The 18,784-nt window shown below is 48.8% G+C and overlaps 1 protein-coding gene across 4 annotated transcripts in view; it reads right to left on the bottom strand.

Moving 5' to 3' along the window:
- Positions 1-18,784, bottom strand: part of LOC149332760 (homeobox protein Meis1-like) — a 410,486-nt gene that overhangs the window by 273,030 nt on the left and 118,672 nt on the right. For all 4 annotated transcript variants that reach the window (XM_089558348.1, XM_089558347.1, XM_089558350.1 and 1 more), the window contains exon 6: positions 13,182-13,457. In XM_089558348.1, coding sequence (XP_089414474.1) covers positions 13,182-13,457 — 276 coding nt within the window. The remainder of the gene's footprint in view (positions 1-13,181; positions 13,458-18,784) is intronic.

Raw genomic sequence — 18,784 nt, 5'->3', positions numbered from 1 at the left:
GTACGCATAAAATGGAAAGCTACATACACCGACCATACACGTGACGAAACAACTCGTTAGAGTATATAAACCAACGCAAAAAAAAAAAAAAAACGCCCAAGAAAAGTTCATAAAGGTCCCCGCAGGCAGGCCTATGGAATCGGGCATCCAGCGGCCTCGCATACTTTTGTATCTCTACAGCTCCCCACTGTATACGTCCTAAATTAAGTTCCGAGCCGTACAAAGTCATCAGCTCGACACGACCTCGATTTACTTAAGGATCCGCTGCGAAAACAAGAGACAGCGCGCCTGCCCGATTCGAACGTGCGAGCCTTGTGTACAGACTGCGTGACACGAGCAGCGTTGGCGTGACGCCGGGAACGGCGCCTGTGAATAGAGCAGCAGGCGCAGCCAAGCTCCCGGCACAGACGCACAGAAGGACGGACGGAGGGAAGCGAGATCGCTGCGACAATATTTGGATTCGCGCACCCGGATGAATGATACGAGCACGCACTCCATCCACCCCTTTCGCTTGGACACACACAGCTGATCAATCTCCGCGCAGTCCGGTGTCGGCCGTGAAGAGCCCGGAAGGAAGGAGGCGCCGCGGACGCGTCATCCGGGACGCAAGACGATGCAGCGCCCATCTATCCGAGATACATCGGCAGTTCGCTTTGTTAAAGTGACAATGGTACAGACTTTGTCAAAAATAACCAGGCTGCATGGTTTGCTTCTAGCTCGTGCAGTAGAGCCCTTACAGCTTCCCTGAAGCTGAAATGGTCATTAAAGATAAGGACTGGCGGTCTTCTTACCTTCCAACAAGATTTGATCTTTAGGAAAGCCACAAGGGCTCCACTATATAAGCTAGAAGCAAGCCATGCAGCCTGGTTACTTTTGACAAAGACTGTACATGGCTCAGAACGACAGCTTTTTATTGGTTTATTAGGGTTTAACGTCCCAAAGCAACTCAGGCTATGAGGGATGCCGTAGTGAAGGGCTCCGGAAATTTCGGCCACCTGAGGTTCTTAAACGTGCACTGACATCGCACAGTACACGGGCCTCTAGGATTTCGCCTTCATAGAAATTCGGCCGCCGCGGCCGTGATCGAACCCGCGTCTTTCGGGTCAGCAGCCGAGCGCCATAACCACTGAGCCACGCGGGTTCGATCCCGGCCGCGGCGGTTGAATTTCGATGAAGGCGAAATTCTAGAGGCCCGTGTACTGTGCGATGTCAGTGCACGTTAAAGAACCCCAGGTGGTCGAAATTTCCGGAGCCCTCCACTATGGTGTCTCTCATAGCCTTAGTCGCTTTGGGACGTTAAAAGTCATAAACCAAACCAAACCAAACCGCGGCGGGGCTGACAGCTTTTTATGGGCGTTGACGTAGGAAAGACTCAAGGGGAGATAATTTGGGAGAGGAGGTGATGATGTCTAGTAACGCATCCCCTTTGCCAAAAGTAACTGAGTAGCGGAGTTTCCTTCGCAGCCGTATTGTAGAGTCCTGACAGCAGGCCTACGTACCAAAAGGTCCTAAAAGGTGAAGGTTAGAGATATCCTTACCGTAAATAAATTTAGAGCTAATGGGCTGCCTTATTTATTTATTTATTTATTTATTTATTTATTTATTTATTTATTTATTTATTTATTTATTTAGTCACCGTCAGGGCCGTTAGGCGTTGCAGAGGGGAGTGGGAATAACATGCAAGTACAAAAACAAAGCAGCAGCTAGAAAAACTGAATATATTTACAGCACACACTGGTATAAAATCAATAACAGCATTAACAAAAGGCAGCATTGCACAAAACAAAACACAAAACAAAACAGCAGCTAATAAATTAAAACAGTTATAGACACATAATTATATAAAATTAATAACAGCGTTACGTAATGAAGCAGTATCAGTAATTACAGCAATGTGCCCCGCTACACGGCTCCGAAACAAATCCCGTTGCTCGGTTACTTTTGGTAAAGGCATGCGGCGCCAGCAACCGGCGTAACTAGATGCAGGGGGTGAAATATTGGCTTGGTTTCTGCGTCAGACGTGATGATTCACGTTCCACGAGGCACGTTCGTCAATAAAACAGCTCGCCAATATTATCACCGCTATTGTCATAATTATCATCATCATTTCTAAATACTGCAGTGGACGAGTTCAAACCAAGGTGCGCACTTTGGTTTGGCTGCTGGCTTGAAAACGCTAAGCAGTAAACGAGATCTAAAGCTTACTGACAGTCGTACAGAGTGATACAATGCTGTCCTTTCCCTACAGGAAAGCAGACACTGACTTTTCAGGTTCCAATCTAGAGCATCGAACGTTTAGAGCACATTCCAAACGAAAGTCCAAAGCAAATTTCTTGCTCAACATTTTAGTGCGCTAATATGAACTAACCAAAACATCAGTCAAATTGATAGTTTTTTTCTACGTCTCCAAAGGGCCTCGTGTCAAATTGCGTCTAAAAACTACCCTTCCTCGCATTTTTCCTTATTCGCAAGAGCACAGGCACTTCACCCGTGCTCTCCCTGCTTTTTTTTTTCCTTTATTCCTTATCGGCAGCATCTTTTCCTCACCAATGTATATACGCCAATGCACTTATTTTGGTCCTCTATCTCCGGCCTTTCCCCTGTCGTCCCTGAGCTTTACCCCTTTGCTCCGTCATCACTCAAGCCGCCTCTTCTAAGCCGGGATTTCTCCAAACATCAGAAGCGGCCGCATCTCGCACAAGCGGGACCGAGCAGATATTTACATATATTAACATACATGACACGGTAGCACAGTGACACTGTCGAAGCAGGAGCCTTCGCACGACGGCTCCAAAGCACTCTCTTGGCTACGCCCTCGTCATCAAAGGGCCATAATGAATAACGCGACGCGCTACAAACATCAAATAATCTACACGAGCAAGCAACAGAGAACCGAGCAAGGGTGGTGGTAACGTAATGTTGCTCTACAACTCAGGTCCGTCATCACATCCGATGAATTCATCATAGCCCTAGTCGTTACATTCGTAAGCAGTACGCTGACTGCTTCTTCGACCTTACCCTACCCCTCCCCCTCCCTCGCTTACTCCCTCAACATATCACCCCCTCCCTTAGTCATCGCCTCGGTCTCTGTCTGCGGTAGTAGATGAGACGCATCCCAAATATTCAACGGACGGGAAACTAAGACGCGCCAGAATAAATGTATGCGGCTGACGACTCGGTAATGAAGACGTGATGCTCCTCGGTACGACATGCGCGCGCATTAGTGTCATGGAAATCGCCGATCACGGACTAGGCCGAGGAGGATAGATACAAGCGAGTGCTGTACACGCGGATATATAGCTGGCCACGAAAGGACATCGTCTCGAGCCTCGCACATATACCATGCCGTGTTTTCCGTGTTGGCAAGCCACGTGGTGGAGGACGGGTTATCCTGCAGCGAGCTGGCCTAACGTGCCTGACGGAAACAATTGCGCAACAAGCGATCAAGCTACAGTCTTAGAAGCCATGCGGAAAGAGATAGTGAAATAGATACGTCACTCGTTGCGTCTCCGCACATGTGTAATGTGTGTGCGCATCTAAGACTGGCCGTGACGAAACGAAGATGAGTTGCAAGTGCGGCATCGAGGCTGCAATTAAGGTTGGTAGTGCCCACGAACTTTGATTTAAAGTTTAGCGAATTTCCCTACATGGAGTATCAATACTGAGTAAAGTGGCCATTAGAATCAAAGGTACCACCATACTTCTTTGAAGTTTACCTTAGACATTTTACTAAAGCAAAATATATGAGGAAGATATCAAAGAAAGATAATGTTGCATTTGAATATGGTGACATATGAAACGCGTAGTGAGGTCCATTGACTTTGAAGTAAATTTTACGATAAGTAACATTGGCCTCCAGTACATGCAGAGGAGTATTTGCTTCTCGCAGCATGTTAACGTTCTTCAGCATGTGCACCTCTTATTTGACTCGAAAGACGCGGGTTCGATCTCGGCCGCGGCGGCCGAATTTCGATAAAGGTGAAATTCTAGAAGCCCGTGTGCTGTGCGATGTCAGTGCACGTTAAGGAACCCCAGGTGGTCGAAATTTCCGGAGCCATTGACTACGGCGTCCCTCATAGCCTGAGTTGCTTCGGGACGTTAAAACACAATAAACCAAACCAATCTTATCTGCCTTCCCATACTTCCAAAAACACATGTTACTACGCTATGACACGAGGAGAGCCCACCCGAAGTCTCATGTACGGAACTGAGCATCGTGAGTCGTGGCAAGGTTCGGCTGTACCGTCAAGGCATACAGTGTCACGTGACGTTCACAGGTCAATCACTGACAGCCTATTTTCATCAAGTAAGCAATGACTTCACATGTTTACTGCTTTCGTCCACCGTTCTAACTTTCTTTTTATATACCGGGTGTCCCAGCTAAATGTAACCAAACTTTTAAAAAAGGCGAAGTGTCCTAGTCCAGTGAAACCAACTCAGGGTTGTTCACAGTCGCGTGGCCAAGTCCTGAGCATTTTTGTCGCTCTTCAGAGTTAATTAATTAGATAAGTTTAATTAGCTAGCTTTTTAATTATTAACTTCAGGAAGAAAGTGTCAATGCAAAAGTTTTAGATCACCTCGAAAAACCGCTAGTAGTGCTGTTTCCGTCAAGTTAGGATTTACGTACCTTCATTTATTGGCCTTAAAAGAAATTTATCACGTGACCAGCTGCTCGCTCACTTCTCTGCCCCAATGTGCACCCAAAGTCTCATCGAGGAGAGGACATCAGAAAAAACGTATTTTATTCTTTAAGGCGCGTTTTGGGACGTTGAAGTGGCACAGTTGTCATGTGGAAGCTTTTTCTTATTGTGCTGGTTATGGTTAAAGGCCGGTAAAAAAACTACTTTACGTAAATATTACTTTGCTGCAAATGTCCCAGTAAGCTGCTTCTCAAAGCGATCTACAACTTTTCCATTTACACTTTGTTCCTCAAGTCAATAATTAAAAAGTTAATTAAGCTTAACTAATTAGTCAACCTTGAGGAACGAAAAAAATACTGCAGACTAGGTCACGCGACTCTAAACAACCCTCATTCGGTTTCATATGGCTAGGGCACACCGTGTTTTTTAAAAGCTTGGTTACATTTATCTGGGACACCTGGCATATACATGACATGCTGAGGTAAATACGACAGACAGCAAACTCAAGCACGCCCTCCTGTCCACACGAATGGCTTGTTACGGGGCACCGAGGCAGTGTTCCTACCGCATCTTCGGTACGTTTTCCTCAGAATAAAGTAAATAAGAAACGCACTATTCAGTGATGAAGTAATCGTGGTCCCCCAAAGTGGCACTCGCGTTGGCTACCGAATTTTCTAATCGCGAACCCCGCGAACGTGATTTCAGCGAGCATGACAGCTTTTGAGAGAGAACACTCCGACAAATGGCAACCCCCGATGACTCCTCGGAAAGTCATCGCGTTAAACACCCCACGACACTGAAAGGGGAAAGGAACATTGGAAAAAAAATGCCTAAAGACCGGTATAGCAGGCAGTTTACGACGTAGACCTAGATAGCGGGCAGCAATGAGAACAAGTAAAAAAAAAAAGCAAAAGGCTCTAACTCTCAAAAGGACCCCAGAACAGGAATAGAAGCATTACGCTCAGCCCACGAGACGAACAGAGCAGTCATTTGCATAAAGCCGTCGTCTCTTCATTACCGAATTACGGCTCGAGCATGGTCGTTAAAACAAGGACCCTTCTCTTCCACTCCTCACACGCCCTCTTTCCTACCTTTCCATACGGAACACACATACGCAACGACCGCGCCTTCAGGCGACCTACAAAACGAACTCCTCAACCTGACTGCCTCTAACGCCATACAGCGGACGTCGAGTGCAGCTCAACGGTCTGGACAGCACATACGCGTCTCTCCTACCCACTGCGATCGCTTCATCTACTCCTCGGGATTTCTTTTAGTGAATAAAAAGGCTACACAACCTCTCCACTCCGTTCGTTCTCTATTTTTTTTTTTGGCCGACACTATACTAATATACCAGCCTGAGCGCACTCCACAGTTGTACCGGGACACCACAACTACGCCGCCAGCGGAGACCAAATACTTATCTCCATTACGGCGACGAGCTAGCTCATATTACACCCCCCCTTGTCGTCGTCATGTAGAAGCTAGACCTCTTGTCCCATCGAGACTCAAATGGCCGCTTCCTGGAAGGAAACGCCGGCAGCGCACAACGACACGACCACCTTTCCACACCCTGCGCGTGCGTTCGACGACACGTGTGCGTCCGCGCACTCACTCACACTCATGCACGAGCCAGCGCGACCATTCTGCGTGTAATGACTTCTAATTAGCCAACGCCCTGCTCCGAATCTGCCGCCCGCGGCTCTTAGTTTTCAGCGCCTGTTTTTATTATTTCTTTCCGCTTCCCTCGCCTTTGCTTTCTTTCTTCCTTTCGTTCTTTCTTTCTTTCGTTCTTTTTTTCTTTCTTTCGTTCTTTTTTTCTTTCTTTCTTTCTTTCGTTGTTTCTTTCCTTCTTTCTTTCTTTCGTTCTCTCTTTCCTTATTTCTTCTCTTCTTTCTTTCGTTCTTTCTTCCTTCCTTCCTTTCTTTCTTCCTTTCTTTCTTTCTCGCTCACTAATCTATCCACCTATGATTCGAGGTAGGTGGCGAGCCGAAAAGGCCGTCTTTTTCAACACCTTCCCTTGCCTTTGCTTTCTTTCTTTCTCATTTCTTCTCTCTTTCCTTTCTCGCTCACTAATCTATCCATCTATGATGCTAGGTGGGTGGCGAGCCGAAAAGGTAGTCTTTTTCAACACCTTCCCTTGCCTTTGCTTTCTTTCTTTCTTTCTCATTTCTTCTCTCTTTCCTTTCTCGCTCACTAATTTATCCATCTATGATTCTAGGTAGGTGGCGAGCCGAAAAGGCCGTCTTTTTCAACACCTTCCCTTGCCTTTGCTTTCTTTCTTTCTCATTTCTTCTCTCTTTCCTTTCTCGCTCACTAATCTATCCATCTATGATTCGAGGAAGGTGGCGAGCCGAAAAGGCCGTCTTTTTCAACACCTTCCAGAACCGAGCAGTCCCTCAGAAGAGACCGAGTTGCTGTCTCGAGTCAGAGAACCGCATTCGGAGTGCAGCGACACACTCGAGAGGAAGAAGCGGTGCTCGCTCGGAGAGAGACAGACAGACAGCCCCGCGTCGTGGTTGCTCGTTTGCGCTAAAAGACCGGCGATTTAGCGCGTTCTGAGATGACAAATTGCTTGCGCGCGATAAACCGGCCCACACAAAACGGTGCACCTTGTCAAGAAGGGGGAGCAGGGAGAGAGGGGGGAGGGGGGCGTGGCGAAGAGGAACCACCGTCGCTCACACTTCCCCTACTACTGCAGAGCCCGGTCCTCATCTAATGGCCTTTAGTTTTTCCTCTGCTCCTTTCGAGGGCCTGCTAAGAGGCCAAGTTTATCTCGGCAATCTGTTCTCGCGTTAGGGCGATCCCGGTCGTAGGAGCCTAGATATCGCATGAAACAGGGGCAGTTTTCGTATCGGGGCCTGTGTATGGCCTGCGGCTGTACAGGCACGAGCAATATGAACACTCACTTGTCAACCAAGCAGGCAGGAATTTTTTTCGGAGAGGCTCAAAGAGCAATTTCTTGCATCAAAAGAAGGAAAGGGTGGGGGGTGATGAATTTTCTAGCATATGTGGCTTAAGAACTCCGGGCACAACGTGTTTTCGTTAACTCGAGGTGGGTCGAAGACCCATTTCCAAAGCATTTGGCCCTAACTAAGCACAGCACCAGGCCAGCGAACACTTTGTGCTTATTGTACCCACGATGGGTACACCGCGGCAATGGGGATTGAACCCCACGCCTCGTGCATGGGAGCTTCATTTCCGGAGGGGTCGGAGGCAGCCCTTAGATAAGAGAACCAAGAACCAAATTTATCCTTATTTATGCATAGAACTGCATCGCAATGTGTAATTTGGACATATAAACTTATGTGATGTGCACTTGAAGAGAAATAAAGGGACCATGCGTCAGAGAGAAAGTTTAAAAAAGAAATTCTGTGGCTCTAACTGACACCTCGGAGTAACAGTTACTACAAGAGTTACTAGAGTTACTACAAGCAGGAACTAAGAAAGTGGCCTGTACATGAACTTCAAACTTAGCATCCCGTGCTAAACGCTTCCGTACAAAACAAGACAACCCTTCCAAAAAGAGACGCCCGCTGGACATTCTCGGGAGAGCTCTCTACGAGAGACTTCGACATCAAACACGTTTTACGCCTCTTTTTACCGCCTGCCCCTAGGGGGAACAAGCGACACCTCGAGGACGAAGTTTGTACGCGCATCACCAACGATGCTCGTGCCCTGTAAATTACAAAACCAGGCCGGCTGCACGCCCGGGGCGGGTGAGAATGGAAAATGGTGGTGCAATAGGTAGACCAAAGAGGCAGCAGAGTATCAGTACGACACAACGAAGCAGTGAGGCAAAAAGAAAAGGTAAGCAAGTGAATAAGGACAGAGGAGGGGTGTGCCTGACGATTATTGCTCGCACTTGCAAGGCGTACACCGCGTAGAGCTGCGGCGGCGGCGTCGTCTGTGGTGAAGGGCCGCGCATAGACCACTGCCATCCCTCGCCGAGAAATGTGCCTTTCATGGTAATCGCCGGCAGGGGTGATGGCGAACGAGCAGAGGGTGGAGGCGGGTAGCTGTCGTCGCGCCTACCGAAGCTCGTTCATGCACAGACGGCGCAAACGCTCGTGCCAATGTATAAATACGTTGTCCGTTATGGGTCTTGCATTCCTGACAGGTCAGAACTGAGTTCAAGAGCGTGGAAATCCAACATGCCCCGTGAACGCGTTAGCTTTCTTTTACGGGGTCAGCTGTTGATCTCGCGGTTGTTGTACACATGAAATGACGTCATCACACAGGAAGGCCACATGACTCTACTGTAACAGTTCCTCTGATGGGTCATATAATAAATTGTTTATTGTTTATTTATTGTGGTTTAACGTCGCGAAGCAACTCAGGCTGAGGGACGCCGTAGTGAAGGGCTCCGGAAATTTCGACCGCCTGGGGTTCTTTAATATAATCAATGGGTCCATATTTATAAGGGTACGTGACCCATTTGAACATATATTACCCCCCCCCCCCCCCCCCCCCCAGACCCTCCTTCAAAACGCGATTTCATTAAGAGCTGGCTCGCAAACTCCTGTCACATTACGTGAGTATAGGTCAGCACACCTTCTAGGTTTCGGATTTCGAGCTCCTATCGCTCGGACTCGTTAGTGGTTTCACGCTCAAAAGCCCTTTCGGAGCTTTTGAGCCCGAACTGGGCGTTCTTTCTGGGGGGGGAAGGGGGGGGGGGGGGGCATCGGTGCCATTCACATATCGCAGCTGCACCTTCACACTGGGAGAGGAAGAAGAGCCCGGCAACCTTCCTTCAAGCACGCGCTCGCTGCTCTATAGCATACTAAACTCGAGCACCAAGAGGTGGGCGAAATCAAACCTGAATTGGGGAAAATTGCGCACCACCCGAATAAGCTAAGCCTCCAAATTCCCCAAGTAGGTGCCTCAGCAAGCTGGGAATCACTGCGACCTTGAGGTCTTCGGTACAACTATAGGCCCATTATCTTTATCCCAAGAAAGCTCGCGGCCGACGGAAATCGGGTCCGCAGAACTGCATTGACGTGGTCCACAGAGCGGCGATTCGAGACAGGACGACATCACCTAGGACGACATCTTGCAAGCGCGACCTCGTCCAGCTTCGATTTCACGCTCCTTACGATGTTCAGAAAAACAGAGTCAGGTAAACAGAGACATAAAAAAAAAAGAACGTTGCTCGTGGACGTAAGAGCAAAAAAAAACAAAACAAAACTCAGGTTCCGGGGCAAGCGGAGAGTAGGCTCGACGGCAACAAAGCCTTCGAGGACAGGGAGTGGCGCATACAGGACCCCAGAGCCCCTAGGCTAAGGGAAAAGCCAGCCGGATTGCTCGCCGAGTAGCGGCGGCAGCGAAGATGACGTAGGCGCGCCAGGTTTAAATTGAACGATGGCGTGTCTCCGCGACCAGGGCATGAGCAGAGAAAGCGACGCAGAGAGAGTCACCACCCGGCGGTTACATAGGAGTGGGCGCGCCTCACTTCGCACGCAGGTTTCTCCACGCTTTCTCGGAGCGACCAGCCTCCTCGACGATTCAGCAGCGATCTCGAGCTTGCCTCAGAACGACAACTGTGCGGACGAAACACTGAGTCTCACATCGACGAGAAGAGAAAAACGCGTCTGGTGTGTGAGGTGGTGGAGGAATGCTTTCACCTGACTTGAATGCGACTTCCCCTCCCCCCCCTTTTTTTTTGTCTTAACGTTATACTAGCGCTAAGAATTGCTCACAGGCAGTGTCCCGGCAGTTGAACACGGCCTGGTAGTGTATTGCGCAAGAAGACAAGTGCAGCAGAGTTGGGTTTTGCCTGCTCTTATCCCTCGGCCGACATATAGTCGCTAAAGAGTAAAGAACCGTAGCTTATTGGGTCAGGTGCGGCATGGTAAGTAGAAAACCAGCGGAAAGGACGCGTTCACAACGAGGAGAAGTACACAGGACAACGCTGGAAGCACAACTGAAAATTCTTTACTTGGTGAATCGCCAACATCAGAACAGGGTGCACATGCGCGAGAGCAACATGCGCGAGAGTCAGCAGCCATTTTGCCGCCTTGAAGCTCTCCTTTCATTCATGTATGTCCTGAGCAACCAAGCGACAGCTTAGTTATGTGTCACGGGCGAAGCGACCTCCTAACCTCCTAATTTCGGGTGAATTATCTTCCAGGATTTTGAACCATGAAGCTTAGGAAGAGCTTCGCAGATGTTATGGTTTAGGAGCTCTGGTTACGGCGGTCGAGACCGCTGGTGCTTTGTGAAACTATAGAGTGGGACCACAGCAAATGATTGACCAAAACCCCCACCGGTTTGTATAGCGGGCATGTGCTACAGGAGTAAGACTAAGCGGTGCGACCAAGGCTTTTGACTTCAGGAACATCTGCACGGGTACAAAGAACGTGTTTTGATCTTGTAGCTATTATGCGGTACGGGCTCACCGGAGCTCACATAGCGAGCCCTACAGGACGCTAAGGAGCGAATCAATGGGCCGTGACGTTGCACCCTTTCAGAGAAAGGTCCAGCCCTACAGGGAACGCCTGAAGGCAACGGCTGCAGGCTGAAGCCGCGTGAAATAGACACCGAGGCGTGCCATACACGTGTGGTGTGGATACATCGACGCGCCAGCGGCCCCCAGCTGTTGCTTTCCAAGTTGCGCGGCAGCGGGCTGGCAGCAGAAGTTACGACGTGGGAGGAGGGCGGCAAGTTACCCGCAAGTACAGATCCACAGCGACAGCCATGCAGCCGTCTATGTATTTCCATTCGCCGCCGCCGCCACTGCTGGCGTAGTCCGCTCTTCGAGACTCGGATAGAAAGAAGCCAGGCCCGGGACACGACTCCTTCTGGAGAAAAAAAGGGCGAGGAGGGGCGAACGGACGCGCCGAAAATCCGGTCTCCCTCACCCTCTCTCTCCTTCCCACGCACGGTCTGTGCCGCTGCTGCAGTCGCCGTGAAATGCGAACCAAAGAGGAGAAAGAGGGAGGGACGCGGGGTCCTGCAGCGGCGGCAGCAGACCGGACGGCGCCGTCGACCTTGAAGGGTGCCGCGTCAAGGTCAGCGACGCACGTGTTCCGCTGCCGAAAAGTGGCTGCGGCGGCAGCAACCGACGCGGGGGCGGCCAACCCCCCCCCCCCCCTCCCACCTTCCGATCCCCGCTTCAAATGGCAAACTTTCGGGGTGCCACGATCCTCCCAAATATTCCTCCACTGCGTTTCCATCACCGCTACCACCACCCAACGAAGCCTCTCAGTGCCTTGTCGCAAACGTCGGGCCGCCAGCAAGAATGTCAGTCTTCTGTAAATGATCATACCTGCCGCGAAATTTCCCAAAAAATTATACACCGAAAACAGGATATCAAATAGGTCCAAAATCAAAGGATGTCTGACTGCGAGGCAGCTCCCGAGGCACCCAAACCAACTACTGGCCAGGACTGCTAAAAACATGGATATGGCTCGGAAGAGAAGTTACAGGCAGTCCGTAATAACTGCCTATCCTGCTTACAGGAGACGCCAGAACCCCCTGCTACCTGTCAGAAGCTGTCCGCAGATTACGGTCGGATTTCGGAAGTTTGTTAAGTGGCAGGATAAAAGAACTGAGCCGCCGTCACCTCCCAGTTCAAGGTGCGCTGCTCAAACCAGCTGAAAGTTGTTCTGAAACGCTCTTCTTATGGTAGTTGGTGTTACTATGAAATTACATTTCGAGCGATTTGGCAAAGTCCTTGAAAGTCCGAACCACGGACGTTGTTTTGGACGCCGTGTAACATATCATGGACTTTGTCTGAAAGACACCTGATCTCGCGGAAATCTGCTTCTGCGTCATGGAAAGTGTGGCCACTACCTGGGACATCCTACGCACTGGTAAGAAGGTACCATAGAAGGTATCTTGTACACCAGAATGAACAGTCATTTCTGGAGAAATTAACAGTCCGCATTGTGACAACTGTGCCTCGATAGAAACTGTGGAACATATCCTGCTTGAGTGCCCTGCGTATGCTAACGAGCGTGCGTATTATGAATATTGCATGCAGAAGCTCTGCCCAGTGCCCCTAACGATGGACAAAGTTTTAGGTCCCTTAGCCTGCTTCAGGCAACAGAGACTTGAAATGAACTTTCTATTTACATATTTAAAAGAAATTGGACATCTCGATAAGCTTTAAATTCCCTTACACGTTACCTTCATGCATTCTTCATGCAGTGAACTTCGTCAGCCCATTTGTCGGACTATGCACTCCATCATTCCATAGGTTACATCAATACTCGCCATTGCACCCTTAGTACCCATTTCATGGCCGCATTTTATCTTCGTTTTTTTTTTTTAACCTCTTCCACGCTGCTCTCCTTCTGTCTTTATCTCCCAAATTCCGCTCCCTACGCAGAGTAGCATGCCAGCGTAATTTAAACGCCGGATAAATTTTCTGTATTTCATTAAAGAGTCTCTCTCTCTCTCTCACTTGTACACCGAACAATTCTTGTCACATAGCAGAAATTCTGTAAGTCTCTTAAATGCAAAACACCGGACACTGTTTCGTAAAAGCGGGACAAAAAGAGGTACAGGCGACGGGCAGCCCACTGAATCAAGACTGACCTGATCCGGCGTGGAGGAACTGTCGGTGCTGTTGTGGCCCGTGGTGTCTGGGTTGTGGTGTCCGCGGCCCCCTCCGCCGCCTCCCCCGCCCCCGCCCCCTCCGGAGCCTCCGGAGCCCCCTCCCCCCGAGCCACCGCCGCTGCTGTTGTGGTTGTTGTTGTTGTCGCCCAGGTCCCCGGGCTTGCTGTCGCGCTCGTCTATCACCAGGTCGATGGGCATCTTGCCCTTCAGGCAGCTGATGTACCGCTGACAGAAGTTGTCGCACAGCTCGTGTACCTGCGCACAAGGGAGGAAGGGTGAGGCACGATGTTAACCGACAGATCTTTCCCTCCTCGAAGGACGCGACAAGGGATACTGTTCGTTTACCGGCTTCAATGTATCATCCCCCTAACAAAAATTTCTTTAGACAGCCTATAGACTGTCACAGACCCTCTATATACAAACCCTAGCGAACAGTCTATAGGCAATACAAACCCTAAGAGAGTCTGTAGACAATCTATAGATTGATGGCCCTGTACTTTTAGTACACTTTTGTCCACGGACAGTCTATAGACCTCCTTCACCCCGCGACGTCACGGAGATGCGGTGGCGCTGATGTCAGTAGCGACTTTCGCGTGGTAGGCAAAACAGGTTTCGCCTGGCCATGCCTACCGCAGCTGCTGCAGCTACCGGCGGCTGCATATCGTGGCTGCGCACTGCAGAAGCAGCATGTACTGACCAGCTGCGTCGCTGCTGGATCCGCGTAGTATGATAAAACGAAAAATTAGATTAGCTTTAATAGGTTTCTCGGAAATAAATGCCGCATTAGGAAATGGGCCGCGGTAGTAAAAGCGCGAAGTCTGGGTGTAGACCGGCGCTGCCAGTCAACGTACTTCATTGCACGGAAATTGCCGCGCTCATTCACCTGAACAACCGCATGGTACGCTTAAAATTGCGCAAGGAAAAGAAAAAGCATGTATGTAGCTGCGAACGTATTTATCACCCTGAGCTGGTGTGCACGGGCGCCGGCAGGGTCACTCTCCACGGAGGAGTGCGTTATTTTGTTGATAGCGCAGCATGTTATAACGTGTGCAGAAGTTATACGAACGTGTAATGACGCATTTTAGGGCATTTAATATATACTTCATAATATTTCTTAACATGAACGACATAATTATTTGATTGTAGTAGAAAAGTCTGGTAAGTTGTGACAATCTTGCGCGGTCGCGTTGGCGTGCTTCGAACAGCGTACTTTCATTGCATCCCGCATGTGTCATAAGCTTCTTCATGAAGTAGTACATGATCGCGAAGGCTGTTTGGAAAGAGGCAAACGCAGGCGGGCTACCAACAGAGGCACGTAGCGAGATTAACAGCGGATGAGGCAATGAAAAGTTTTTCTTTATTGATGCTTGAGATATGTAACCAAATTTGGTGCAAATATGAAATTGCTCTGCTAATTTCAGCAATGCGTTTTATTTTCAGCTATACCTGGTAAAGTTCTTGGATAATTATAATTAACACCCTCGTCAAGTCACCACGGGTCTTGAATAATTAAGTAGAAAATGCGGAAATTTTTTATGCCAGCACGTTGCCAACGCCCTATTCTCTATGATGGCGGTATAACTTCTTTTTTTTTTTTAGATTCGCAGTACCTTTCTTATCAAAAATTACTACCATACTACTGCTCCTGTAGCAACAAAAAGTCGAGAGATTTATTGCACTCATCAGTGTCTCTGGAATCGTTCTCGACAAATAGAATCATTCTATTTCCATTCGTTACAAATTTACGAAGGGGTCAGTGATGCCAATCAGAAAATGTGGTAGATCACAAAACAAACCTTTAAGTTTTTTTCCCTCGTTTATGGTCTCTTCGCTTTCGTTTTGGTCAAAGAAATGCCGCACTGAAATCAACGAAACCTCTGATCCCTCTTCTGCGTAGTGATGCTACCATTGTGGTGCTCCGTCGTCGGAAACCCGCAAAATTTGCGACGTGCCAGGACCATCAGGAACGCCATTACCTCACAATGTTTGACAACCACAGATCTAAAAACCGTAATTTTACGAATTTCTACTGAATATTTTACTATAATTTTTAGTAACCAAACAGAAGACCCAGGACTGGAAGAAATATAATTTCAGGAATCCAAACTTTTCAGCAAATCGACCAGTTTAAGAAGGGGAGAAGTCAGCCTTGTGGTGCCTGATCTGACGGCTAAAAAGAGCGGCTACGCGAGACAGATGAGATCGGGACACGATCGACGCTGTCCCCACTTTTCGCACTGTGCGACACGTGTGTCAACAGACGGTGAGCGCACGTCGGCTCTGCCGAAAAAACGTCAGTGCTTCCCTCAGCACTGTCCCGAGGTAAAATCATTCTTGCTAGTTCAGTGTCAAAAACTTATCATTTTATTGAATGCCTGGGGTAGAAACCAACTGCAGCGCTTTCTAGCCATAATACAATACACACCGTGTCGAAATACGCCGTACATGGCCAACGCGAGCCCGTGTACTTCGAGGAATACTAAGTTGAAAGCATCAACCATTGTTATGATTCTCGGAAACTCAAAACGCGCATACAAGCCTTGAAAACCGGCGCTGCACCACCTCAACTCGACGCCACTCCCTGGCCTCTTGCCTACCGCGAGCCCGTTCGCGACTGCAGCGCCACCTCGCTTGTTTGCAAACATGGAGGAGGTGTATAGACTACGAATAGACAAAAAGAAATATCTATAAGGCAAAGTCTATAAGAAGTGTATAGACTGTCTGTAGACAAAAGTCTACTAAAAGTGTAGGGCCATCAATCTACAGATTGTCTATAGACTGACTATAGGGTTTCTATTGCCTATAGACTGCTCTATATAGGGTTTGCTTATAGACTATGAATGGACAAAAATAAATATCTACAAGAAGGCAACAAACAGTCTATAAGAAGTCTACAGGATCTCCATAGACCATTTTTATGAGGGCATGCCTTTTGTTAGCGGGGCTTCGTTAGGTGCACACACCAGCTTCCAATAAAGTAGTTCTTCGACTAAAGCAGCCGGAGCTTGAAATAATAAGAAGCCAGTAAATGACCGTTGGAAAATTACGTAAGCAAAGGCAGTTACGTAAACCTGCCTCGCAAGCCTGCCTCGTCGAGCAGTTTCAGAGGAAACGAACAGGGCACCTGTTCAGACTGGCCCGTACAGGCACGAGCAATACGAAACGGTTTACTGAGCTTGCCCTTAGCTACCAAGTTTACTCCAACTTTTCAAATTCGAATTTGAATAGCTGTAGAGAGATAATGTGGGTCGAGGAACACTGCTTAAAAACAAAAGCAAGCTTCTTATTCTTGTACTTGGAGTCGTCGCCGACTGCATGACAACTGAGTGTTCGCTTTGTGATTCCTTTGAGTTGTACGCGTCAACGATAACATGCGAGCAGTCCAAGCAAGAAAATCTGAGATGATGACAGGTATAAACGAGGAACTGCTGTTTCTAAAACACAGGTGTAGATTATCGTTACAAAAGCATACGACGAGACGAATCGGACAAATGGGTTAGAGAAAGAAATAAATTCTAGGCTGCAGACAACCAATTATATTAATTAACCAGAGAGCGGTTGCTCCTGCAAAAGTAGAGCAGGGTATACGGCTGGAACCGTGCCCCAGTTACGCGCCTAATGTGCCTGCCCCGTGTCGCCCAAGGTACTTTAAAGCAGCGTAAAAACGCTTAGTCCGTGAAAACGGCTTCGTTTTTCTAAGCACTCTCTTATTACATTCGAATAAAGATTAGATCGCCCATTCTGCACCCGAAAACTTTGCCTAACGCGGACACAAACAACCCTTCTGGAGTGAAATGCTAACAAAACGGGTCTTTGAGACCTTGTGTCATGGAGCTCTTTGTTGGGCCAAAGCTGCCTATGCTCCAGAAAAATTGATCGTCATTATAATAGTTATCAAACCCTTCAGGAATGTGAACAGACTTTCAATGCACTTCTGATGGGCAGCAGTCGGCAGAGGTTGTTCATACGGGTCACAACTCTCGATAGTCGTATCTGGATAGAGTGACCTAGGTTGCCCCAGAGGTCAACCATAAGCCATAACCTGTGCATGCAAGTAAGACAGACGCGCAAGGCGCCCATGGCGGTCATAAGCCTCCTTCTACTATCGGCACCGGGTCAACAACACACGCACACAGCGAGGGCTACGCGACAGGCGACATTCCGTCGGCCGTGCGGCATCGCTTCGTTTCCCGACCGCAGCCATCGCGCGCACATATAGGCCGCGCAGGGGATGTGTATGGACGCCTATCATCTCCCCATAGCCCATCAGAAGACGACCCTTTGCCCGGCTCAGCTTTCAACATACGGCGAAACACTAATGCACAAAGTAGAGGAGGATGGACTCGACGGATTGAAAAAGGAAATGAAAACTGATCAACACAAATCAAAGAAAAGCGTGCCGCGTCTTCTTGAGGACAACCAGCGGAGTCCATGGATAAGATACTCTCTCAACCCAGAGGGCGTAAGGAAGCAGCTGAAAAAGCAAAAACAGAAGAGAAAGAAGCCCAGGGGAGAGGTGGACGGATAAGCCCAAGAGCTGGAACACGATTACGCGCCAAGCTCGACCGTGAGCTACCGCAATGCATGCAGGTAATATTGGACGCGCCGTAAAAACAACACGTCGCGCGCTTATAAGGCGGCAACGGCCGTGTGCGATCTGCAGTCCAGAAAAGCTTCCCATATATGCGTATAAAATCTGGCTCCTATCATCGCTGCCTCCTCCACCACCATTTTTTCTCTCTCTCTCTTTTTCTTTTTGCTCACACTCATGCTGAGGCGACTAAACTCGCGTTGCCTTCCTCTTTAAGTGAGTTCAACTGAAAAGTAACCGACCCCCCCTCCCACCGGCATTTACTGAGTCAGATATACGTCCCTCACTTTCAAATACACCTGTTATCGCAGCCCGCACTCATCGGCCATTATGGGGTCCCCCGTTTGGTTGTTCTTGGTTTCGTCTGCTCGAGCAGCCAGTACGCGGCGGGGTCGGTCGGATGCCTCCACGTATACAGCGATCTCTTACTTTTCAACGCGCCGGGTGCGACAAGGAAAGGAAAAAAGGTTTATGCAACGCAAGCGGTAATCAAAGTAAGGCGGCGGCGCGCTTAAAGGAAAGAGGGGTTGACGGCCAAGACATGATTCCACGGTGTAAAATGGAAGGAGCTGACGCCTGCGACGACTGCACTCACTGGGAAAGCAAAAAGAAAAAAAAAAGAAAACAGGGATGGGGTCCGAAGCGCACCGCTTGCTTGTCCCGATATACTATACCATTACAGCCGGCGTAAAATGCGTGCAAGGAGACTGAGCCGATGGTTGTTTTTTGTTTTGTTTTGTTTAGGTTTCTTCGCCCGTTTCCCCGCTGTGCCTGCGGAGTTGAACGGAAAGATGAAATACTGGGTGTATGACGTCGCGCTTCAACTAGACGCTAACCCCTGATGCGGTTGCGCAGAGGCTCAGTATAGTAAGACTGACAATCGAGCGAGTTGGTAAAGCATGTTGGAAAATTTCCAGCGCACACAGGACAGGGACGAAGAAGAAGGGACGAAGTGGTATCCTCGAGGATGATGATGATGATGATGCCCGAG

This window comes from Amblyomma mixtum, chromosome 8 (genome assembly GCF_055824585.1).
Source record: "Amblyomma mixtum isolate Tamu chromosome 8, ASM5582458v1, whole genome shotgun sequence".
NCBI classification, from domain to species: domain Eukaryota; kingdom Metazoa; phylum Arthropoda; class Arachnida; order Ixodida; family Ixodidae; genus Amblyomma; species Amblyomma mixtum.
This window is presented reverse-complemented; position numbering and strand designations above follow the sequence as displayed.